This window comes from Centrocercus urophasianus, unplaced genomic scaffold (genome assembly GCF_019232065.1).
Source record: "Centrocercus urophasianus isolate 14NV4802_14NV808 unplaced genomic scaffold, USGS_Curo_1.0 seq_18, whole genome shotgun sequence".
Lineage (NCBI taxonomy): Eukaryota > Metazoa > Chordata > Aves > Galliformes > Phasianidae > Centrocercus > Centrocercus urophasianus.
In genome coordinates this window covers 5,326,143-5,352,036 of record NW_024884733.1, presented here as the reverse complement: position 1 = coordinate 5,352,036, position 25,894 = coordinate 5,326,143, and the positions used below count along the sequence as shown (strand labels likewise).

The 25,894-nt window shown below is 41.2% G+C and overlaps 1 protein-coding gene across 3 annotated transcripts; it reads left to right on the top strand.

Annotated features, from left to right (window-relative positions):
* The first annotated feature begins 1,324 nt into the window (after positions 1 to 1,324).
* On the top strand, positions 1,325 to 24,678 carry SELE (selectin E). Of its 3 annotated transcripts, XM_042820153.1 has the most exons (15): positions 1,325 to 1,472; positions 17,101 to 17,178; positions 17,477 to 17,556; positions 17,996 to 18,382; positions 19,165 to 19,272; positions 19,399 to 19,584; positions 19,804 to 19,989; positions 20,097 to 20,276; positions 20,832 to 21,017; positions 21,125 to 21,304; positions 21,708 to 21,893; positions 22,579 to 22,686; positions 23,145 to 23,166; positions 23,276 to 23,330; positions 23,688 to 24,678. In XM_042820153.1, exons 3-14 carry the CDS (start codon positions 17,520 to 17,522, stop codon positions 23,313 to 23,315), a joined length of 1,806 nt encoding a protein of 601 aa, XP_042676087.1. In that variant the 5' UTR covers positions 1,325 to 1,472; positions 17,101 to 17,178; positions 17,477 to 17,519; the 3' UTR covers positions 23,316 to 23,330; positions 23,688 to 24,678. The 3 variants fall into 3 exon arrangements, with proteins under 3 accessions (XP_042676087.1, XP_042676088.1, XP_042676086.1); XM_042820152.1 differs by lacking the exon at positions 1,325 to 1,472 and having other exon boundaries at positions 15,266 to 17,178; XM_042820154.1 differs by lacking the exons at positions 1,325 to 1,472; positions 20,832 to 21,017; positions 21,125 to 21,304 and having other exon boundaries at positions 15,263 to 17,178.
* Positions 24,679 to 25,894: the final 1,216 nt, after the last annotated feature.

The window sequence follows — 25,894 nt, the reverse complement described above, 5'->3', positions numbered from 1 at the left end:
GGGCGGGGCGGCGGGGCGTAGCACCGCCCAGCGGCTCGTCCCGAGCGCGTCATTAATAACGCAAGTTTCCGAAGCGTACCACAAACGAAACTATTAGCAAAGCAGAGGCGATCGTAGAAGCGCAGAATGGTGGGATTGGAAAGGACCTAAAAGATCACTGAGCTCCACTCCTGCCGTGGGCTCTGGCTGCCCAGAGCACCTCCAGGAATGGGGCACCCACAGCTCTGGGCGGCTCCGCCAGCTCCTCACCACCGAGTGAAGAGTTCCCTCACCTCCATCTCCCCTCTTGTAGTTTAACGCCATTCCGCCTTCTCCTGTCACAATCAGATTGTGTAAAAAGTCGCTCCCAGAAGAGTACCAGCTGAGCACAATATTGAAGATGCTTCCCAGGATGAATTTGGTTTTTATACGAGAAGCTGTCTTATGGTTTGTTTGGTTCTTAGGGCAAATTGTTAACTGAGCTACTTTCTGAAGTCTCAGTGAAGATTTGCAATGTTTTGTTATTTTAGAAACAACTTTTAGTTACCTTTTTGGGTACAGGATAGCATAATTACTGTGAGGAAAGAAATAAATGACCAAAGTGCTGATAAACCAAGCCAAATTCCTGCTAATTAAACCTCAGAGAGTGAGAAGGTGAGGAAGGGCTATAATTAGGAGGCCAAGCCTGCCATCTTTGCTGTCTTGCATGGACAAAGTGTGGCAGGGAATGTGACAAAATCTGTCTCGGTGAGGTGCATTACAGAATCATTAAGGTTGGAAAAGACCTCTCAGATCATCTAGTCCAGCTGTCAAACCAGTCACCACCATGTTCAATGACCATGTTGACATGCAGATGTAAAGCAAAACCGCTTATGCAAACCATTGGTCTGACACCTGCAAGATCATAGACTTATGCAGACACAACAGGAGCCTTGTAGGAAGAACCAGGATGTAAACCAGTCAGCACCAGTACTGTGGTCTCAAAAACCACTGAGCAAGCCAAAGGTGAGAAGTACACCAGGAAGCTTTCATGAGGAAGAGTTGGAGAAGACCGCTGCCAGGATGACCAGAGAGCAGCATGCATGTGCCCAGAGGTGGGACATAGTATAATGATTTCCCTAAACTAATAGAAATATTATGATGAGTTACTGGGACTCTTAAGCAAGCTCAAACCACCTTTTGTGTAATCCGATGCATATGTATGATTTTGTATATTAAATAGGTGACAAATAGGCGGTTTGGTGTGCAAGTTATGAGGAGCAATTCCCCTCGCACCTGGTGCCATAATAAACATACCTGCTTTATAACCTTATGTGGGTTATAGAGTTTGATTCTGCACATCAATTTTGGTGAGCCAGGAAGGAGGCACTCTGTTCGACTGTGGGACCAGCTGGAGGGAGGGGAACCCATTGGTACACCCCAAGATTTCTCAGAAGTACTCCCTCCCCTTACCTGAACACTGTAGGAACAGACAAGAACTATCAGCGGACCAGGTAGGTTTAGATTGGAGGGGAACCTGTAAGTCATGAGGAGATGTCCTACAAGAGGTGTGGAAGAGCATAGAATATTGAGTAAGAAACCAGGAATGTAAATGAAGTAATGGGACCAGTTATTATAATTGAGTATTCTAATTGTCAGACCAAGAGCTGGATGTTTGTAGAAGTTGAAGAACTGTATTGCTTGACTTGTGGGTCTTGAAGGGAGTGGGACAAACTGTTTTAATGGTATATGGAAGTGTAATTGAGGGTACGAGTAGTGGAATTGTGGAAAAAAATGGCAAAAGACTTAAAGAAAAACAGTAAGTTTGAGATATTAGAGTTTGTGATCTACACTGGCCAAGGCAGATAGGTGCCAGCATGAGAACACCCCTGTGGCAGAAGGGTCTTGCTGTAGACAGCATGTTATTTACAAATGGGAAGGGGGTATAGGTGAAACTGAAATACGTTAATAGTGTTTGTAATTATAAAAGTTTGGAAAGTGTGGGGGAAAAAAATGGAAAAAAAGATTTGCAAAAAGCACAGGTTGAGGAAGACAAAGATGAGCAAGATGTAACAGGGATGTCAGGACCGAGAAGAGACGTGAGGGATCTGAAAAAAACTGATTGAGGAACAGAGATGTTAATGAAAGAAAGAAACTGGGAAGAACAATAGCAGCTGCTACTGTTGCTGCACTAAGTCATGGCCCGAGGACCCAGAGATCTCCCCGGGAAGAGGTACAGGGGGCCTGGAAGGACCCAGGGAGAGTTCTGCCTCCACTGGACTGAAAGCAGTGTGCAGATAACAAGGAAATGGGACGTTGATGGAGAAGCTGTCTCAAGCTGAGGGGGAAGGGGACCATCTCTGATTGCAAAAGCTGAATGATGGAATGACGGAAGCTGGGAAGTTTTCCAAACTGGAAATAAAAAACAATGTTGTACACCCAGAAGTTACAGAAATCTTGAATCATTTATACCCAGGCATGTAGGCACTGGGGATGCCTGGCAGAACCAAAAATGCAGCCCCGATAGAAGTTAAGTTAAAAGCGGGAGCCAGCTCCATCAGGGTAAAGCAGTGCCCCTTTGAGGATACAAGTCTGTAGAAGGATAAAAGAAATAATAGAAAACTTTTTGGAGTTTGGATTATTAATTGAATGCAAATCCAAATGTCACACCCTAGTCTTGCCAGTGAAAATAGGACAGCAAGAGCTATGATTTGGTACAAGATTTGAGGTCAGTTAATAGAATTGTTGAAAATATACATGCAGTGGTGGCAAATCCTTACAGTTTACTAACCAAATTAAGGAATGAGTAGGTGGGGTTTACTGTTCTGGGTTTGAAGCATGCCTTGTTCTGACTGGCTTTGCCAAAGAAAGTCTGAAGTTATTTGCCTTTGAGTAGGAAAACCCCAATATGGAGAGAAAAGTCTCAGTTAACCGGGACAGTTTTACCCAGGGTTGTGAGAACAGCCCAGTGATTTTTGAGAACCAGTAGGCTCATGAGCCTGAGACTGGGTTCATCTGCCCCGATGTGGAGCTTTGCTGCAGTATGTGGATGCCACAGTAATAAAAAGAGGACTGTGTTCAGTGGACTGCGAGTTTGCTGAATTTCTTGGTTTAAATGGTTATCAAGTTTCTCAACAGAAATCTAGAAGGAAGAAATCATTTTGCTGAGTGCCAAGGGCACCAATGTGGAGCCACCTCAGAGCCAGGAGTGCATGGCTGCTTGGAAACTGTCTGTGCCAGTCAGCCAGACCTACAGGAGGAATCATTGAGCGATGCTGGCAATTTCTGGATTCATCGATGGAAGCAGTTTTATGAGACAAGGACAAAACCATTACCTGTGGGGACTTCTGCTCTGAAGGCTGAAATAATTGCCTTGACAAGAGCCTTAAATATGTGGACAGATGCTAAATATGCATTTGAGGTGGTACACACTCGTGGTACCATCTGGAAAGTGCAAGGATTGCTCACACACATGGAAAACAAATTCAGCATGATGTAAATCTACCAAAGAGCGTGGCTATTATACATTGTAGAGGACATCAGAAAGGTAACACTACACAGAAAATTGGAAATAAGATGGTGGATCAGGTGGCAAAATAGGCAGCTGAAGGGAAAAAAAAATTAGTGAACTGGCTTTAAACTTTAAATCTTTTAACCTGAGTCAGAACCTGTAAAGTATTCTAGACAGGATAGGAATCTAATTAATGATTTAGAAGGGAAGGAAGCAAGCTGACAGATGGCTGCATACACAGATAGACACGTTGTTGTACCCTTTAGTGATTCTTAGGGAACATAATAAAACATATTGGGGAAACAGACACTCTTATAAATATTTGAACAAAGTGATTTTATGATCCTGGTACAAGAAACAGGGTACAAGTGGGGCCTATCGGGAAAGGGAGCCTTTCAGGGCAACAGTGGCAAACTGATTTTTGGAAATTCCAAGAGAAGGGGGGTTTCATTATATGCTAGTACTAACAATACCTTTTCAGGATGGTCAGAAGCATTGCCCTTCAGTACCAATAAAGCCAAAGAAATAACCAAAGTGTCGCTGCAGGAAGTAATTCCAAGGTTTGGGGTTCCTGCAACAATATTCTCTGGTCTGGGAAGATTTTCAGTTCTCTTTTTGAAGGGGAAGATCCCAATTGCATAGGTGCAATGGCTTCATAGTCGGTGCAAATTGGGAGCGGGATACTGGTGGCTGTGTGGAGATGGTAGGGACAGAAAATCTTTTCCCAATCTTTGGAAAGAACATTGCATGGGAGGATATCTGCCTCCACAAGGTGGGATTTTTAAAGCACCTCAGGGGTTGATAACCCTTTGGTAAGATGTAATACTGGGTATCACGGTTTTATAAAGGCTTTGATCACTACCCTGGGGGTAGCCCAGCTAGAGACAGATATTGTAAATATTTCAGCGAAATGGAAATAATAGCAAATGCAGTGGCTGAAGGACTTGCAGGTTTAGGTAAATTCTTCAAAGGAAGTTGTCCTCCTAATCAATACCAGTTGTTGCACCTATATTGGTGAGCACAAGAAAGTGGAAACTAACATCAAAAGAATTTGTGATCATTTGAAAACCCTAGAAGACACCCAAGATGACACATCCTGGGGTAGTGCTAGTGTTAGGGAGAAACTAACTTCCTGGTTGTCAAACCCAGCCTGGACCAAACAGCTGTTGGTGATCCTCTTGGCTCTGATTTTCACAGTTTTGTTACTCTGCCTCATGCTGAAATATCTTATGTGAGCATGTAGGCAAACTGGGAATAGCTATGAAGTATGGAAGAAGCATTGACTGCAGCGGAGAGTGGAGGAAGGTAAATATTTTGCTAAGACCCTAGAACAGAAATGGAATGGAATTATATAGCAAAAGAATTTGCTAGGGTAGGAAGAAAAGGGGGAGACTTGACATGTAGACATAAAGCAATTGCTTATGCAAACCAGTAGTGTGACACCTGCAAGATATAGCACTAATGCAGAGACAATGGGAACATTGTAGTAAGAACCAGGATGTAAACCAGTCTGGACTGGCATCGTGGTCTTGAAAACCTGAACCTCCCCAGGTGCAACCCAAGGCCGTTATCCTATCGCTTGTCACCTGGGAGATGGGAGAGAATCTCACGTAGCTGAAATGATGGCTGCTTAAGCTTGCTTTGTTCAGATTTGTCCAGTCCAGTAATAAGGCCTGCTGGGTTATGTTAGTGGTAGTCTTTTAAGTATGTCACTCAGTCTAAAAGGTATGTTTTTGTTTTGGTGGTTTCTCTGCGTATAGCTTGCTTGTTAGTAGTTACTGATCTGATGTGATATTTGATGATCTCATGTTTCTCTTGTTGAAGTTAATGCCTAGAAGGGTTTGTAGGAATTGCTCGTTTGAAAAAAAAAAACTCATTATTTTTAACTGGAATAGGGTATTTCCTTCCCTTGAACATAGAAGTGTGTTGTGCAATCTTGGCTCTGGAAAAAAGTGTTGCCAACGCATTGGTTGTGATATACAGAAGGAGCTAGCAATAAACAATAGTAATGCTGATGAGCAAGGGTGGAGATGGCAGTAGAAATCCTTATTGCACACCTCAAACAGCCTAAGCGTTAAAGTGATTTGTACTTAATAACAAGAGCAGGTGTCTGGCCTTGACCTCAGTCGAGTTTGAGTAGAAACAGGCAAAGCTGAACTTTGTTACGTTCCTCTTAATGCTTTTGTCTTCTTAAGCACACACCTTAGCCAAGAGTAGTTTCCTATGCCATCGTGGGGTATAGGAGTTTCCTGTTGGATTGAAGGCCAAAGACAAAACCCCCGCTGTTGGTAATTCCTACTGCGTCACTTTCTGGGCCTCAGGAGTGCAAAGAGGATGGCGTAGGGCAGCAAGGGTCTCAAACCAGAGACAGGCCGACTCCTGCAGAAAGGGACTTTCCTTTTGTAATGGGCTTACTCATATCTAATTGTGGCAGAGTTTTCAGCAGTACTCTGAAAAATGAACATTTTCTTCTTTATTTGGCCAGGTGACATGTTGTGTCTTTACCGCGTTGTCCTAAAGCCATTGTTCTGAGGAAAAGAATCATTAATATCTCACACTGAATAGCAGAGAATGGATGGGGTGATGATTAAAATAAGGCACTGGGTATTTCTCGTGATTAGTTGTATCCAGACCATAAGAGTAAATGTTCCAACACTTTTTTTTTTTAATTTTTTGTGTTACATGATGGGCTTTCCATAATGATTTGCAGGCTTTGGATTGGACCCAGATGACTATAAAGTATCACCATGTATGCATTTCCTATCATCCGCAAGTCTTGTAAAATTCCCCTATTCATACGTTGGCTTGGTTTGTGCCAGTATTGCACTGTATTATTCAGCATATTGAACTGTTGGGTTTAATGGTGCTTGAGTGTGACAGCTTATGTGGTTAGCTGTTATCAGACTGAAACTGGTGCATCCAAACCAAGTTACTGATTGAACTAGGGCATACGAACCCAGTATTCCTTTCCTTTGTCTGACTTGCACCTTCCCTTTTCTTTTGCTATAACGATACATGAGATGGCTATTTAAGACCCTGCTATCTGGATTCCTAAAACTTTTGTTTCTGGCAGCAGAAGGGTTGAATCTCTTACTAACCCTGCCCTTAAATATCACTTAAAAAAATGTGCATGTACAAAACAGGGCAAATTTAAGCTCCAGGATTAGAAAGCAATGAAGAACTGTTTGCCTATCTTTTTGTTGCTGTTGTTGTTGTTTTTCCTTTTGGCTTGTGTGCCAGTGGCTGCATGAATGGACTTCCCATTTAAATGTTTTTGTGCATGCAAAGATTAGGTGTTCACAAAAGAGCTCTTCCACAGAAAAAAGGTTCAGAGCTTCTACTGTCATTAGTCCAGTTCAATTCTGTGTTGTCAGCAACAGTATTTTTCAATTGGAATAGACATGGGTGCTCTTTTAAAGTTCAGGCAAAACACTGTGTGCAGCACAGTTCACTGTGTTCAGCTCTTGTCCTGCGTTTAATTTCAAGAGTCCACCTCTGAAACTATATTTCATTTTGCCTCTGTACCATTCAGAGGTTGAGTGTCTGAGATGACTGCTTTCCCCTGCATTTCTTTGTTCTGTGTTTTTCAGTATTCAACTACTATTACTAAGCTGAAAATTTAAGTACCCAACTTAACCCAGCTGATGATTACAAAGAAGACACACTGGCTTCCTTTCTTGAGTAACCCAGTAACAAAAAGGATAATTGGAAAAGTCTGGGTAAAAAGTTGAACTAGGGAACTTGTGCATGAAGATTTATGGTATTATATTTGTAATTAAAAGATAATTTTGCCATGAGTAGAGTTTTTGAGAGGGTGTTGTTAACTTGTAGACAACTGTCACTTGCTTTGTTAATGTGGATTGACATGAGGGATGGGGAGGGAAGATGTGCCCGTACTCCAGTTGTAATGCAGCAAGCTTAGGTATCAGAAGCCATCTGCCAGAGAAACATGGAGCTGGTTTATCCAGCCAAAAAAGAAGATTCTTTCTGTGGTGTGAGTCTCAAATCTGTTATTTCTAGCTCGTTTTCAGTGCTCAGGCCATCCTAGTTAACTTGCATAACATCATAAAAGAAGGACGCTGACTTGTGTTTTAATATCAAATGTAACATTTCATTCCAACAGGAAAAAAAAAAAGAAAACGACCAAAGAGACAAATAAACAAACACCACCCCAAATCTTATTTTACAGGATTACTAGAAAATAAATGTTAATGTTGAACAACTATGTTAAGTATACAACTGTGTTGCAGCACAACTAAGGAGCTCATCATGGGATTCTCCCAAGCCATTAGACCAATCCAGGTTATCAGAATCAGGAAAAGGGAAACAATCAATTTGAAGTTCAGTATTATAAATTTTTCCTTTTATTGAGTTCTGTGACAGGAATGCCCAAGATGTAAGGATGTGTTTCATCTGTTTTTGTATTACAGGAAAGCATTAAGAAAATATTTTTGAAGTAGGTGATTTCCATCATATGTAACTCTCATACAAGAGGAGAGAAAATAAAATGAGGGTTAACTTTCAGCTGTTCTCTTGAATTCTTTATCTCATGCAAATGAAATACTGTTGTACCCTATACATGTCATGGACATCTGGGTCCACAGGTTTGCTTTGCTACATGGCTCACTTGTTTTAATAGGCTTTCAATGAAGATTTTTCTTCAACAACTGTTGCTTACCAGCTCCTCAGATTAGCACTGAAAGCCAGATCAAATACAGGGTAATAACATTATCTCTCTGCATATAATCATCTTCTGGTCTGTGTATTTATTGACAGCTCAGAAGCCAGAGGCTTCGTCTGTACACGGAAGAATGCAAGGCAACTTCCAGGATGCAGGATTGTACAGGGTGTCTGCAGGATCCTTTATGTTTGACTTTTCTGAATAATGCTCTCATACAGTCACTTTCAGAAACCAAACAACATCTGTGTCAAAACCATCACATTTTAAAATTTCTGCTCTTTTCTATAACCTCATTGATGGAAATTCATCCCTAATATCCGGTTTTCATTTGCTCACAGATGGTTTGTATCCATTTGGGCTTTGTACTAACTTTATCCATTTGTGTACAGAAGGCTTACAATCAGCTCCTGTGCTTACCTGGCACTTATAAAGAGTCCATCACATTTTGTGAGCTTTTCTAGCTGCTGCTGCTTCCCAGGTAGCTGGGAAGACACTGCTGCAGGGAGACACTCTATCCCTCCTTAGTCATGGTACTGAGTGTGCAATACTCTAGATCAAAGATAGAACACAGAACAAAGAAAATGAATGTGAATGTAATTGTACAAAGACTTACTTGCAGAATTCTGGGTATGGATTGATTTGGAAAAAGCAAGTGTATCTGCTCTCGTTTTTGTTAATGAAGAGAATAGAGATCTCCTTTGACTTAAGCTTTAGATAAACTTAAGTCTTTGACTCCATAGAACACAGAGCAACTGCACACCCAACTTACTTAAACCTAGGTATTTCCTTACATTTTGACAATAGAGTAGCTTGTCTTTTGTAGCTTTTACAGTCTAACATGGATTTTGTCACTTAGAAGAAGTACAAAGAAGCTGAATTCATACCTGCTTCAGGTAAGAACATTTCTTTCAGGCCTGGTATTATTTTACAGATGATAAGTAATAATCCCTTCACTTCCCGTTGATCCAATACCTCTTATGAAAGTATTCTAAGCTGATTATAAAGAACCAGACTCTGCTACCGATCACAATCAGATGTGATTATAAAAGATGAATAAATGGCTATTGATATCGTTTACCACAAAAGGAAAAAAAACATCAGATAATTTGCACCACCAAGAAGGCTGAATTTGCATCGAGGATGGTGGAATGAGGAACCGTCCTTGCTTTTATTTGAGAAAAATGTCTTTGTGTGCATTGCTCTTTAGACTGGAGTATAAAAAGCACGTCAAAAGATTGAGTCTAGTCAGTACTCTGTTGCCTTTCCATGAAGTGAAGCAACTTCAGGGTAGATGACACCCATGTTTCCTGATGAGTCAAGAAATCTAGAAGTGGTGGAAGAGCAAACACCTCACTGGAAAGTTGAAGTATTGTTTTCTGGCCCACTAAATAAACAGTGTTCAAGTGACCTTGATACCAGCTAACAGGAACTTTAAGAAGCCCCGTGGCACTGTTACTTGTACGGGAAACAAGAAGAGCATGGAACTTAATACCATTGTTTTCGGTGTTAACAATGAACTTTATTCTTAAAACAAAGGCTATATGCATCAAGTTATCCTCCACCAGTGATCCTATGTTAAACATTGCTTTAACATAAAGTTACTTATCCAGCTAGTGGACATCTACTTCTTCAAATAATGCACAGATGTTATAGTGACAGCAGTTTGTGGTGAAGTGGATAGAGGACTCCTGAATGCTCCTTAGTTCAAGGAATTCTGTTATCTTGTGATCTGAGGGAAGTCATGACTACAGTGACTGGTATCAGCCTTTGCCAGCTGATCCTGGGTCAGATTCTCATTGCTGCACAGCTGTTCCTTGCAACTGCAAAGAACATTGCTTCGAAGATTTCAGATACTAAGTGGTAAGATCTCATTTCACAGTATGTCTGTTGCTTGGGTGACGATTCTTTCTGCTGATTGGTTTTATAAATGACATTTGACTTTAATGATAGTGTTTAAATGTAGAGACTTAAATATGAAGGCCAGCATCACCCAAAGCATCTTTAGGGTACAGAATCCAAAACATCTAAATACTTCAAAAATTTGGCTAAAATTTTCTGCAGATAACACTTGCAGAGTTTATTTACTGCTTGTTTCTCATCATTGTTTAAAACACTGAACTATTTGTACAGGCCCTATCTGAAGCTCGTTTAACAGATATTTCTTCCTAAAGCAGTAGAACTCATGGGGTGTGTAATTTTGGCTGGAAAGATCTGCAGAAACCTGAGGAGTTATGGTATTGAAGTATTATCTAAGTAATTTAGCTTTGGACTGAAACACATTAAATACCGTGTCCACAAGTATATGGAAATCTACCTAAAACTGATTTAAGCACTGAAAAGAACAGACCTGAAACTTGGGTATCTTAAATCAATGGTGGAATATGTTAAGTGAGCAAGTGAAGGCACTGCTCTCATCTGTTTTTGTTGTTTCTCCTTCATAATGCTGCAGACAGAGAATGGAAAGTTACGTCACGTTCCAAGTGTTACTGCTAATTCATCTGCAATCTCATAAATCAAAATGGTATTTTCTGGGAACTGAAGAAGTCAGAAGGATTGAAAAGACTCGTTACTTTTCTGACTATTCCTCCACTCTTTGTGGGAGAAACTTAGAAAAAAACACACAAAGACCACATTTACAAGAACCAGCTGCCTACTTGATCTCTTAATCCTGAAACAACTTTTTTACTCCTCTCATTTGCCAGAAGTTTAGCTGTTCTCCTCGCAAGCATTATCCCTTCCAGTATCTTACGCTCAGGCATCTCCCCTGCTGAGGGCATGGAAGTACGGAATGGACCCAGGCAGTAAAATTAACACTGCTTGATCTGTGTGTGGATCAAAGTCATTCATCCATCCTTGTGTATGGAGGGTGGGAAGGCTCCAAGCCACTGCCATAGGACCCAGCAGATAATCATGTTCAGCATGGTATCAGCTCCATCTGCAACCACAAGCAACTGATTTCTAGATGTTAAGACCAGCCTCACTTTTATCCTAACTGAAGGTGTGAGGTACTCTGTCACTTAGCAAGTTGTTTCCTCTGCTCCTGCACTCAGCTTTCTATTTCAGTGGACTGAATCACACCTTGCCAATGCAAGTGATGATTGGCCTCTAGCTGGATTAATGAATGTGAATTTTGGCTGGCTTAGAGGAAATTGAGCGTTATGAGTCACATCAGAGTGTTCCCGAAATAAGAAGAGGAGATAAGATTTTCGTCTCCTGGGATTTTGCTCCAGACAGAATGGAGACTGTCTTAGACATCCTGAGAAATTCCAGCTTCTTTTGTAGCAGCAGTTGTATTACCTACTGTATTCACACTTAATGAGACGGAGGCTGAAGGATGAGTATGCCTTCAGAAATAATCTTTTCTTCCCATCAAGACCTCAGGGAAAACATGTACATTAGCCCTTTTGTCTCTGAATTTCTAAATAATTAGTGTTTCAAGCTCCTGTCTAAACAGGAAACACCTTCACTACTGGCACCAGAACTCCTTTTCCCCTCAAGGCTGGCTACCGCTTTCCTCTTCTATGGAATGAAGAGGAAGACTGGAGTTTTTTGCCAGGATTTCAAAATTGTATATAATTTTACAGCTCTTTGCCATGGGATAAATGTCTACCATACAAACTATTTTGACATAAATACGTTTCAAATATTTTCATATTTGAATGACAACTATGCCTACTATGCAAGAAATGGAATTGAGTTGCTCACAGTAATGTAATTCTCTATTTTGTCTTGCCATAAATGCGTAATTAGCATGCTTTAAGAGGAAGGCTAGCTTAGAAATGTTTAAATGCAGGTGAAACCTTACAGGTAAAGAACCATCTTTATAAGACATGGCCAAAAAAGTCTGAGTCTCTGTCTGTATTTATGTGTATATACTCAGGTTGTCTGGGAACCTAAAGTATCTTGTATCTGTCTTATTTTTGTAGTAATAGCAAATTCAATTAAGACTTTTAATCATTTAAAATAACTTTAACTGCTTTCCATTTCCATAAGCTCCTTCTAAAGACACTGACAAATTTTTCCCAAGCCAAGACTTAAATCTCTAAAGGAAAATCTCCATGAAGAACTCCTGTTCTAGCACTGCTAAGGCTTTAGCATCTAGAAAAATGTCCTTTACAATTCTATCACTACGTATCAATCCAACTACTATTTCTTATAGTGGGTATAAAGACTATAATATACTACTATACTAAATACCATAGACTACTATAATAAACTACTGTTTCTTAAGTGGGCATAAAGAAATGTTCATCAAATTCCTCCTAAGTACTCTAACACGCATTTTATATTTTAGAAGATCAAGTAGATTTCTGCTGTCTTTTCTGGCTGGAGGAGTGATTAAAATTCCTTTTATAGTTATAGATGTTGCACTTTTTGCTCTATTTTCTGAACACACATTACTGGAACTGCAATGCATTGAGAACTGGTAGTTGAGAAGATTAGATCACTTGCAATATGCTTGCAGGTCAGGCAAACAAAATGAGAGTGTTGGTAAGAAATAAAACTTTATTTTCTCGTTTGAAAATAGTGCAGGGTGTCAGGAGTGTGGTATGGTTCTCAATTCTTTAAGAAACACGAAAAGAATAAATAGAACTTTGCTTGAGTTTTAAATAATGTATTGACTGTGTTACTCAGGGTTTTATTGCATATTTCAATTGCTTTCGTTAGTATTTTCCAATACAGTTCAAGTATCATTCTAGGTAGCTGTGTGGAGAAGTTGGCTTCTAATTACCTTTCCTCTTTCTTGATGCAGAGAGACAATATTTGCTTCTCGTCAGCCCTCTGACACATACTCTCAAAAGTAACTATCAAGAGATGATTTGGTTGGATCCTTAAACACTAATTTGATCATGTATAACAAACCTAGAGGAATCTTCACTCCAGGTCCGTTCTGACCTGTTCTCTTTTCCCACTGCATAACACTCTTGCAGTGGGTATCTGCTAACTTTTCTGTATGTAGAAAGAAATTACATTTGACATGTCTTCTGTCCATGGCAGCCCCTCTTTGAATAGCAGACCTGAGTGCTTTTACTTATTCTTACTCCTAATATGTGTATATAGCTTTTACTTGCCTGTTATGTCATGTAGTGTGTTATCAACTATACTGTCCAAATAGAAAATTAGTTTTGATTAGGTAATCCTTAATAGGCATCCATATCTGTAATGGAAAATAGGTAGTCTGGAGTACTCCAGATCACTTTAAAAAAGCTAGTTTCATGGAACTATGTCTGTGTTCATGTAAGGACAAGGTGGGAACAGACAACTGCACCCAGCTCAGAGCAGTGCAAGAACTGATGTTCTTTATTGAGTTCCCAAATCAATTGCTCAAGGAAGAAAGAGTGCAAATGAGAAACAACAGTGAAATGAGAGGCAGGCTGGATGGCTTTTCTGGCTTGAGTACCTGCAGTTCAAAAGACACACATCAGATGTACGTTTTTTCCTATAATATCTATAAAGCTTCAGCATGAGCTTTCACATGCAAGAATCTCAGTCTTCCTGAGCAGCACAGGAGCTGAAGTTTATAAGTGCCTTTAACTTCAATGAGATTTTAACCTCTGAGTTTTGTGCTTTTAAAAACACTTCTCATTATTTTTTTTCTCTTTTTTTTTCCTCTTTTGTGTGTGTGGGGGGGAAACTTTAACATTTGTATTTGTATTCCATTACATCAAAATGAGATAATATTATTCTTGGATTAAAGAATTCCCTGGGAAAAAAAAAAAAAAAAAAAAAAAAAAAGAAAAGAGAAAGAGCCCTATGTTGGTGATGCACAGGGGAATGCTGCCAACAAAAAGAGGCATTCTATTTTAGGTGAGAGTCTTTACAGACATCTTGCTCTGGGGCTTGAGTGGTGTTTTTTAGGGTTTTTTGTGTGTGTGTGGTTTTTTTATCTACTGCAGACAAGAGGTCTCGAGCAGTCCTTGTAAAGGAAGACTATTGTAAACTGTGAAACACACTCTTCCTTCCCCTGGAGATTCCGCTGGTGAAAACAATTCTGATATAGTTTCCTCCACTCAACTTCAGAGCTTCTGCTGAGAGAAGAATGAGCTTTTACCAGTAGGAAGCTCACAATTTGAAGCAGTGAATCTCCAGGAATGCATAAAGGATTTTTCTCCTCCTGGATCTGGAGAGGATGTAAACTGTTCTGGAATTGCTTATAATTCCTCTATGCCTGCGATTATAACAGCTGATCAATATTTTCAGAAAAGAAACTGACTGCCCTCTCAAAACATCATTTGTATTAGTTCAACACTTAACAAACCCCATGAAATTCTGCCCTGCTGTGATGGGCCGTGCAAACACCTTGTAAGTCCCACCTTCTTAGGAGACAGGCAATTACAGACAGGCTGGCAGACAGGAAATGTTTTCATTCCAATTTTCAGATGAGCAGCTGAGGCTAAAGAAATCAGTCCTGTCCTGATGTTCTGTAAGTCTGGCTGTAACGAATGAGGCTGGCCCGGGCCTGAGGTCACAGAATATGGCTGTAGAAAAGACAAGAGTTAAACTTGACTTTCCAGAGTTTCTTGATGGTTTGTCTGTGAATCTAGCTTTGCTAGATCACACCTGCTAGAAAGTACACCTCTCCCTGCAAATATTCAGTGTAGGGTTTTAATTCTCATTCTTAACATTAACTGATTTTTCCAAGCTTTCAAGGACGTCATTGCAGCTTCTAAGAAAGTCAATTTTGATAGTAACAGCTGACTGTGTACTACTTACTGTGTTCTCCTTCCTTTGATGGCTTCTCTTAATTGGTAGAGATTTATCAAGATATGGGTTCTCACACATGTTTTACTTTTTTGAATAAAGCAAGAGGTAGTCCTTGAAATTGCTTTATGCCTTTACCCAGTCTACCTGTTCTGCTGTAATATTTATCAGCAGCTCCAGGTGGAATAGAATGCTGATAGCTTAAGCTGTCAAGCTGTCAGCTGGTATTGAAAGGAATATCTTAACATAGTAACTCGCTTAGAAATAGGTTGATATATTTCCATTCTTAGTCACTTGTTATGCTGAATTCAAAGAGAATGTGTTATGCCTTGTCCCAGTTTTGAGGAAAATATCTGCTGAAGTATATTCCTTATACCTACTACGAGTATACCCTTCATGTGTCTACACTTGGAGATACCCTATAGATAGCCTATGTGCATCCATCAGGTAATGGATCCCATTTTCTGCATCATATGGTGTGGCAGTGTGCTGTCAAGACTGATGTGCATTGGATCTGTCATATCACTCACCATCCCTGAGGGGGTGGGTTAATAGAAAGTAATGCTTTTGAAACACCAAGTGAAAGTTCTCCTTCACTCAGACATGCTGAGAAACTGATTTACAGTGTGAAGCCACGCAGAGCTGTGATCCTGAATAAAAAAGTCCATGTTCAAACTCATACTGCTCATCAATTGCTGCTAGGACGCCAGCATCATGAAGTCCAATACAGTTTGTACCAGGATGATGCTGATGATAAGTAGGGATCTACAATATCCTGATTTGGAGGGGATCCATAAGGATCACTGAGCCCGACTCCTGGCTCCATGCAGAGCCACCCAAACATCAGACCACGTGGCTGAGAGCATTGTCCAGGCACTTCAACTCCTGCAAGCTCAATGTCAAGCCCCTTTCCCCTGGGGAGCCTGTTCCAGTGCCTGACCATCCTTTTGGTGAAGAACCTGTTCCCAGTAGCCAACATGAGCTTCCACTTAGTACTTCCTGGGGAAAAGACATCAACTAAGATCTTAGCTTGGGATCCAAGAGCCACTGAAAGGACAGGCTGAGCCTTCAAAATATGTGTTTCAACATGTACAGTATGAACTATAACTGCTTTACAGATCTGAAAGACAATGTCCTCTGTCTTCCTGTTGCTGACAACACTTGTTGAGACCTTTCATTGTTGAGCCCCGCTAAACCTTACCTGTAATGGTGAGTCTTTGTGGCTGGATACTAATTCAGCAACTGAACCATGTACTGGAGTCTTCAGGGTCACTGCCTACGTGGCTGTGGAACAAGGGGTGAGGTGACCCTAGTGGTCAGAGCACAAGGGAATAATGCCACTTCCAGTTGACCAGAAGTGGGACTGCTGGGGATTGTGGACCCTGCAACACATCTTAAGAATCATGCCTTTGCATAGGGTGGAGAACCAAGCATGTTCACCTATGCACAGCCTTCAGCAGTACATGCTTTATATCCAGAAGGACACATAAATGTATGGATAGCCCATAACCCCTCACTAACCAGCTATAGCACAGTGCCCATGACTACCCAGGTGTGTGCCTTCATACCACTGACACCCTGTGACTGCACTATGCAGTAGTGTAATTAATCAGTGTATACACAATCAATGTGGGTGGATTCAGTCTATGACTAGTATATTGTCTTGTCCACCTGAAATATTGTATGCACCTGGTAAGGAATTGTAACTATTGAGATGAGGATATTGGAACGTATTGTCCAAGGTCAAAGCTAAGTCCACATTCTGCACAATGTGCTGTGTCCCACAGGGAGGAGATTGACCAATGCTGCAATTTTAATCTTTACTCCGTGAACTAGTTAACCAGCTTTTAATTGTCAATGCCTTTCTTACTGAGATGCCAAAAGGACTGATAGCAGCTTGGTGCAAAACATTCTCCGAGGAGAAAAGTTGGAGTCTATTTAGACAACAAACTCTTTAACTTTCTCGCTCCTTTCTGATATCCTGGAATTGTGTGCTTCCGTCAGTAAAGCTGTAATCTACCATTTGGCAGCTTAGCAGCACAGCATGGGAGGGCTGATTGGCAAGGGGAAGCATCAAGCTTCATGTGTGAGGATGTGATCCTGGGGTTTTCCAAGAAATTTTTTTGTACGTGGAATTTCCCGTACTATGAACAACAGGCTGGCTGAGAGAATAAAAGGCTGTACTAAAGGCAAGGGAGACACAGTCCAGACACTTTGAGCTGAGTTTTATCTTCAAGTCTGTGTTCAGCAGCTCAGCAACAGAGAGCAGTCGCTGGGAAATATTACAGAGCACTTCTACAGCACCTGACCAATACAACTACAACCTGTGAGTATAAATTGACTGTTTTATTATATTCTATGTCTCAGCTAGAGGAAAACTGGAGAGAGAATTCTGTGCTAATGTTTTGGGTTTTTTTTTTAAGAGCTATTTAAATTTATAAGCTATCTTGACATTAAGAGCTGTTTTAAATGATTGATCTCGCAAGAATGGAAATCTTACTTAATTCTTCAGAATGATTCTTTAAAAGTATGCAGAGAAGATTGCTCAGGCAGCATTTTATATTGGATAGTAAAAAAAAAACGGTGTATATTCTCTACAAATGTGTTCCTTTGATCTTTCATAGCCCTCTGCTTAAAAGATAAAGAGAAGAGAAAGCTCTCAGAGAAATGAATTGCCTGTGGTTCCTATCTCTTCTTGCTTACGGTAAGTGTGTATGTGTCTGCAGAAAACTATTTGAGTGACAGTGTTAGTGTGCTTAGTTTTGAGTTTGGAATTAAACAGATATTTTTTAAATCTGACTGAATTAGCTTGGGGTCAGATTCACATAGAGAAAGCTGTAGCTGCAATGGCACTTTACCCTGATTGCCTGACAAAAGTGTAATTGGCTCCTGTGATGTGATATGAATTCTGCAGATCTTTGTATGAGTGGTAGTAGTGTGACAGGCTGAAGTTTCTGTACTTGATGGTGACTTGCCTGTTTTGAAACTTGTTGGTTAATTACTTGTAAAATAATTGCCACTAAATTTTGTTGCCGTTTCAGATATTAACAAATGTGCAGTGTTTAAAAGCTTTATGTATCCTTTCCTAGAGAAAGAGTTGGGGAAATGTCCAATACCAACTTTTTGCCATCTTTTCATTCTAGGGCTTACAATACTAGAGGTGGTGAATTGTTGGACATACCATTATTCAGACACAAACATGACCTACAAAGAGGCAGAGTTATGGTGCAAAAAGAGGTATACTAACATGGTTGCCATTCAAAACAAGGATGAAATCAACTATCTTAATGACTTCTTACCCTTCAATCCGGGTTACTACTGGATTGGAATCAGAAAAATTAATGGTACGTGGACCTGGGTTGGAACAAACAAAGAACTGACAGACGAAGCAGAAAATTGGGCTTCAGGTGAACCAAATGGCAAAGGGAACAACGAGGACTGTGTTGAAATCTACATCAAAAGAGGGAAGGATGACGGCAAATGGAATGATGAGAAGTGTGAAAAAAAAAAGGTTGCCTTGTGCTATACAGGTATAGTATCATAAAGTCCATTTCAGTGAGCCCCTGTGGAGATGAGATAGTGGGATGGGTTGTTTAACCTAGTTTTACATGCTGACTGCCCGACTCTGTGAACAACCTACACTTATCCTTACTCGCAGGGCTGAGATTGCTCTTTTTCTAAGAGCTAGATTGATCTCACTTACCTTTTAGCCCCCAGACTATAATACATCTTTTCTAAGCAAGCCATCAGGCTCTATAATCAGTGGAGGGAAAATGGCTCTTTCAAAAGTTGGCTTTCATCAAGTAATTGTCTGAGCTAGATAAGAATTGTCCTTTTGAAGGTGTCTATCTCTCTGCTGACTACAGAGCATTGGGTTAAATCTAACATCATGTATATATACTATACACTCTATATAGAGATTACTAAGGCTAGTAAAAAAAATCTAAGTCAAATATCTGCCAATTCAGAGCTGAGGTAAGGAAGAATGTCTCTGCTGAAGTTTTCTACCTACCTCACACATATTGTTCCTTTTGCATTTTAAATATTACTAATATCTACCTGAGAGCAAGTGGTCTTAGAGTTTCCCTTGGAATCCTTTCATTGTGAGCTAGTCTGTCAAAGGAATTGATTTCTGAAATGCTTCTGTAAAATGGCAGAGTTAACTAATATAACAAAATTTCCTGCATTTCTTTTGCCTCACAAACTGCTTCTTTAGTGACAGAAAGATGAATGATGCACAGACCAGATTTAATTAGTGGTCAGTGCTGATTCTTTTATTTGATGGACTTCTTTTTTTTTTTTTTTTCTTCAGCTTCTTGCAACCCATCTTTCTGCAGTGGCCGTGGAGAATGCATAGAGACCATTAACAATCACACCTGCCAGTGTAACCCTGGATTCTATGGGCCAGATTGTGAATTTGGTAAGATTACTACATCCTTCTTTCCAACCAGGGAGACGGTCATGCTAGCTTAGTTCTGTTTGTCTGGCTTGATTTGCCTGCTTAACCAAAGAGACTGACTATGTACCTTCTTGTGTTTCTTTGAAGTTAAGACTTGTGATCCACTAAAGAAACCTGATCACGGCAGCCTTGAGTGCAACCATCCATTGGAGGACTTCGGCTATAACTCCTCATGCACAGCTCAGTGTGAAGAAGGCTATGAGCTGAATGGACTGGAGTCAGTATACTGTATGTCTTCTGGAAACTGGTCTGACACACTTGCATCATGCAAAGGTGAGCTTGTCAAGCAATGGTAGATGAGATTTCTGCATTAGACATAGCAGCACTGAAGTCTGCAGAACTCTATTAATGGATACAAACTGAAATTCTAGCCTATATCTAAACCTATATCTGTTTCTATGCATTAGGTATGTTACTAAGTTTCAGGAAAGAAAAAATGCTTTTTTAAAGATTATCCCAAGCTAATGTCTGTGCTGTTTTTTATGCTTTCAGCTGTGACCTGCCCTGCTTTAGAAATGCCTGCTCATGGCTCTCTCAACTGCTCCCATCCCTCTGGGGAGCTTCCCTGGGGTACCACCTGTGAGTTCACCTGTGAGGAAGGATTTGCTCTGACAGGACCATCCACTCTGCAGTGTGGATCTTCTGGGGCCTGGGACAAGCAGCAGCCATCCTGTGCAGGTACGTTTTTCCATGCCTGCCTGAGCCCTTGGGGCTATCAGCTTTGATTGGCATGTTGAATTCCTGAGACCTCTGAGCTGACTGCTGTTGTGATGTGTGCGTTGCAGCTGTGAGGTGTGAGGCTGTAACCTGGCCAGAAGAAGGTTCTGTGAGCTGTGCTTCTGCAGATCTCACCTATGGTTCACACTGTGATTTCCATTGTCGAGAGGGCTACGTTTTGGAGGGCCCATCCAGCATTAAGTGCATGGCACAGGGACAGTGGTCAGAGCCATTCCCAAAATGCAAAGGTGAGATTTTTGGGGTTAGAAATCATCTGTTAAACTTAACACTAGCTCAAATAGTCTGAAGAGACTGAATAATTCAAGTGTTGTCAAATAATAACAATCATCTCTGGTAGGCTTATAGTATTTCTCTTAAAGGGGTTTCAAGACAAAGATCACATATCCTGCTGTATTAAAGTGGTAATAGCAATGCAAGTTGAGAAACTACACTTGGGAGCTGTACTCCCAGCAGAAGTCGTAACAGACCGTTGAAGTGGGGTGTTCTGACCTGCTCCAAACTCTGCATCTTCAAATGGGAGTTCACACCCCCAAAATGCACCTCATAATCTGAGCCAGTATTAGGAACAGCTTGTGTGCTTTAAATACATATTTAAGTGTTCTGGCTCCACAGTGCAGCATGCTGTAATTCCTGTTTCCTGAGACACTGCTAGGGGTAAAGGGCAGTACTATGGCTCTGTAGGGGAGAGCTCCAGGCAGGACACAACCTCTTGCCATCTGAAAGAGGAGCATTTATTCTGACCTACTCCAAGCTAATGTCTGTGCTGTTTTTTATGCTTTCAGCTGTGACCTGCCCTGCTTTAGAAATGCCTGCTCATGGTTCTCTCAACTGCTCCCATCCCTCTGGGGAGCTTCCCTGGGGTACCACCTGTGAGTTCACCTGTGAGGAAGGATTTGCTCTGACAGGACCATCCACTCTGCAGTGTGGATCTTCTGGGGCCTGGGACAAGCAGCAGCCATCCTGTGCAGGTATGTTTTTCCATGCCTGCCTGAGCCCTTGGGGCTATCAGCTTTGATTGGCATGTTGAATTCCTGAGACCTCTGAGCTGACTGCTGTTGTGATGTGTGCGTTGCAGCTGTGAGGTGTGAGGCTGTAACCTGGCCAGAAGAAGGTTCTGTGAGCTGTGCTTCTGCAGATCTCACCTATGGTTCACACTGTGATTTCCGTTGTCGAGAGGGCTACGTTTTGGAGGGCCCATCCAGCATTAAGTGCATGGCACAGGGACAGTGGTCAGACCTGTTCCCAAAATGCAAAGGTGAGATTTTTGGGGTTGGAAAATGTTTTCTTGTTACTGTGCAATACTCTGAAATCCTATACCTGAGAGTACAGGTTCAATTCAATAAATATCCAGCACTGATTCAATGCACAACGTGATATCATGGCCTCGGTAGAGGTTAGTTCTTGGCAGGATATCCCTTCTTGTCAGCTAAAAGAGGAGTATGTCATTCTGACCTGCTCCAAGCTAGTGTATGTGCTATCTCTAATGCTTTCAGTTCTGATGTGCCCTGTTTTCAGAATACCTGCTCATGGCTTTCTGAACTCCCTTCACCCCACATCCAAATGATTTTGAACATACAGTGTACATTTACTAGTGCAAACAGTAGGGTCAAAGATAGGAAAGGTGTTTATGTCTCAACCATTTTTTTTCTTTATTTCAGTTGTACAATGTGAACCACTGAAGTCTCCTGAGAAAGGCTCCATGGATTGCATACATGGTGCTGGGAACTTCACATATGACACAGCCTGCCACTTCAGCTGCCTGGAAGGATGGAATCTCAGTGGTTCTCGTGTTCTTGAGTGCAGTCTTTCAGGAACCTGGAGTGCCAGTCTGCCCACATGTGAAGGTATTCTATCTGTGACTAGCCAGAAAAAGATCTCACTAGGTTCCTGGCCAAAATAGGAGGTATGGAAGGGTAGAGGGGATAACAGCAAGCAGTGAGTTAGAACTTGTTGTGCAGCCCACAAAGGAAGAAACCTAAGGAAATCTCTGAACATGATCCTTGAAAATAAGAGGGAACATTCCTGATGGGTCTTGATGGGAAGCCTTGATTTCTTATCAAAACCAAAAGCCTCAACCTGACTTTAGGCATTTTTTTGTATGTTCTTAACAAAAATATTTCTCATGCTGAGCTGTTTCCGTGTTAATAAAGAGCTTTTCTAGAGAAGTAGAACATTAAAGAAAAATGTGCATAAATCAGTTTGCTTCTCAGTAAAAGAAGTTTGTAGATTTATAAATCTGATGTGATAGCTTCTTCAGTGAGCTCCTCACAGAGCTTTCCTGTGAAAGGCTGTAAATTTACAGGGCAAAAGTCTCCCTTTCCATCCAAGATAGTAAGAGCTCTTCCCCTGTCATGTAGGAACATGATTGGTTTGCCTGATGTGCCTTTGCTGTAGGTCCCAAGAGCTCAACTTCACTCTATTTGGCTAGAATTCAGATCCTTGAATAATTTCATTGATTTCAGTCAGACTCTCAAAGAGGAGGAAACCACATGCCTCTTGATCTCACTGCAGCTGTTTTTCTTCTTTCAGCTTCTCAACAAGTTGGCTATGTCACTGTGGGCATAGCAGCCACCACTACCTCTCTGCTTGCCACAGCATCATTCCTCTTTTGGCTTGCAAAACGGTTACGAAGCAAAGGTGAGCCATTGGACTGTTTCCATTAATTTTATTTACCTTCCTGAAATTTGTTTAGTGGGAAGGAAAAACCTCCAGATCTCAAACAGTTGCCTTTTGAAAAAGTGAAAATATTCACATAAACAAATTCCAGTGTTACTTTCAGGAAGCCTGCATGTGTGACATGTTTGGTTTTATGATAAACATTTAAAAATCTGAAAGAGTTAAAAAATAAGTAAGAAAACAAGAATTAGAGGTGAAAAAGCCAATGGTTATTCATCAGTAATTACTGCCAGGGAAAGTGAACGGGAGTTTGAGTTGGGGCTAATGACAATACAGTAATAACTAGCTGTGAGATTTCTGTTGCTAGATGAATGGTTTTTTATTAAATATTCAGATAAGATTTTTTAATAGGAAGAAAAGTTTGCAAGATTGGGCTTTCATCTTGAAATGCTAATATTTTTTTCTTTTTCTTCTTGCAGTAAAGAAATTCACTCCTGCCAGGTAAGTTGTGTCTCAAAAAGCAGCATGAAAAGCATTGTAATCATTTTGCTCAAATCCAGTAGGTATAGAACAGTTGTCACTAAAGTACTTTTCATTTCTGTTCTTACAGCAGCTGTCAGCACCTCACTACTGAAAGCCAGAATGTCTAGCTCCAGGTGTTTCAGGTAAGCACATGAGATAGGTGCATTCCCAAATTCTCTTCCTTCTAATCACAGAAGTAATCAGAGCCTACTAATTGCTACACACTTGCAAAAATAGCAATGTACGCTTTGTGGTACCTACCATGACTTTTACCACTGCACCAAAGTTCCTAAGGAAACTGATAGATTTATTGATTTAGAAATTGTCATTCAGCTCCTAAGGGATTATTGTGCTATGCTGTCTGTCTAGCTGTATATAATATTAGGAACACTTTGGTACATTTTTGCTTCATGTTGCATACAAAATTCCTCTGACGTGACAGCAAGTACAAATCTGTGCCAATTTTTCCAATTTATAGAGGAATGTTCTTCTCTCCGCAGGAATTGAAGCCATCTTTGCTCATGTCTCAGAGATTTTCAGGAAATGAAACTCCATGCAGATCAACAGCTGACCAGATGTTTTTACCTCTTGCTGACAAGATGATTCACCTTGTGTATTGCTCAAATTTTGAACTCAAGCTGTCTGGTATTTCCATAGAAGACTAACAAGCAGAGAGCAAAACTCTGGCCTTCTGGCAAAACGCTGTCTACATTCAGTCATGTAGTTATCATAACTGGGAGCTTGCCATGTCTTGTCCAGATGGTGAGCAAATAGTAAGCTGCTGGCTAAGGAGGAGGCTGGTTTCTCCTCTGGTCTACTAGGTGAGGTACCTGGGTGAGGTGAAGACATGCATTATTTCACATCACTTACTACACTGCTGGAGATGTCTCCTCTGGAGACATATGGGTTATGCTGGCAGAAACAAAGTAATTGGGGTTAAAAACATTCTCAATTGCTTTGAAGCCATTGATCTGGCTTATTGTTGAAGTCATTTTATTTTAAGATGTTCCCATATGCCTGAAGTGACATAGGCAATTATCTGGGTTTCTGCTGCATGTTCCAGAAAGCCTTTGGACTTTACTTTTTGTTGATGGCACTGGGAATGATAGTGCTTGTACTAGGTACTCTGGTTTCTGAATGCAGCAAGTAGGTGGGAAGTTCTCATCCCCATGGGATTGTGCACTGTAATACAGATGTGTGGATGTAAATATTTAATTTGCTGTGTAATTTTTACCGAGGGATTTCTGTGCTGTTAATGGCAACTATATTTAAAACACCTGATCCTGATCTGGGCCCAGAACCTTTTAAAAATGAGTCAGAAATATGCAGGCATGTAATCTTAATGAACATAATTTACAGATAAAATAGAAGCCTCGGGTTTTTATATATGTTGCATGTATGAACTATTGTGCTGTTAAAGGACTTCAAATGAGAGTCTTAATTTATGTGTAAGTTATAAATTAATCATCTCTGCTAGACTTAGAATCTGATGTGTACTGTTCTATTTGTAGCAGTATTTAATAAAATGTTTTAAAGAGAATGCTCCCTTTCTGAAAATGTCCATCTTTTAAATGTGCCCTGTGGATATGACTTCAGCAGCAGAAAGTCAAGGTGTGGGGGAAGATGGTTAAATTGTAAGACTGGAGGCTTGTACTTAGCTTTTCATGTCTTCGTAGAACTCAGGGAAAGTGCAGCCAGCAGATGGCACTGACTACCTGGGAGCCAGCACAGCCGTAGCTGGACTCAAAACCAACATTTCTGGTCCTGAAAGGAAGAAAGGTCAGCATTGTATCCCATAAAGAAAGTGCTTGGAACAGCAGTGAGCTTCGAGACATGCATGCTCAGGAAGGAGAGGAGAGCAGAAGGAAAAGCAAGTGGGTGACCTTGGTGCACAGTTAACAGCATGAACCACTTAGCTCATACAGGCCTTTTGCAGCCTATTCTGCTGGGAAGTTAGCGAAGGGCTGGGAAAGCATGGGCTAGCAGGTGAAAGCACAGCACTGGGGACCTGAGGTGACTGATTTCCTTCACTACACCCATTCTGTCTTGGGCTGTAACAAACACTGCCCTAGGGTAGTGATGGCCAGCTGCTGTATCGGCCCTTTCCCAGCCCTTGACACATCCAAGGAAGCTGCATTGTGGCTCCAGCCCTAGGCAAGGCTCAAAAGAAGCCATCAGGCCAGCTAGCAAAGATAGTCAGAGGTTGCTGCACCAAGATGAACAGGGTCCACTGCTGTTTATCCCAAACCGATTAACAAACCGAGAGCGGCTGCCAGTGCTTCCCCCCGCCTTGACAAGGTGGGGCCCAACCGTGTGAGCAGATGTAGAGCAGTAATCCTTCAGGTTCCCTGAGGGGATGTAGAGATTAGCCCGAAACGCCCTGCTCTGAATCCCTGCAGGAGCTGTTTTGAGAGCTAAACCACCACATGGGTCTCCCAGCCTGTCCTTGTTGTTGTCCTCTACATGCACAGTCCTGTAGCATCCTCTGGAGACAGCTGCTCAGGCCACCATGGCTCCTGCCATTCAATCAGGGGAGCCCAGCTTCTCTCCCAGGAGCTGACTGGAGCAAGTACTGCTAGCAGCTTTACTTCTCTGGGATCTTATAGGACTTGCACTGTTTTTTCCTGCTTCAGGACACAAATTGAGGGACATGGTTTCTTGGGCATGGTGGTGATGGCTTAGTGTTAGGGCTAGATGCTCTTAGTGG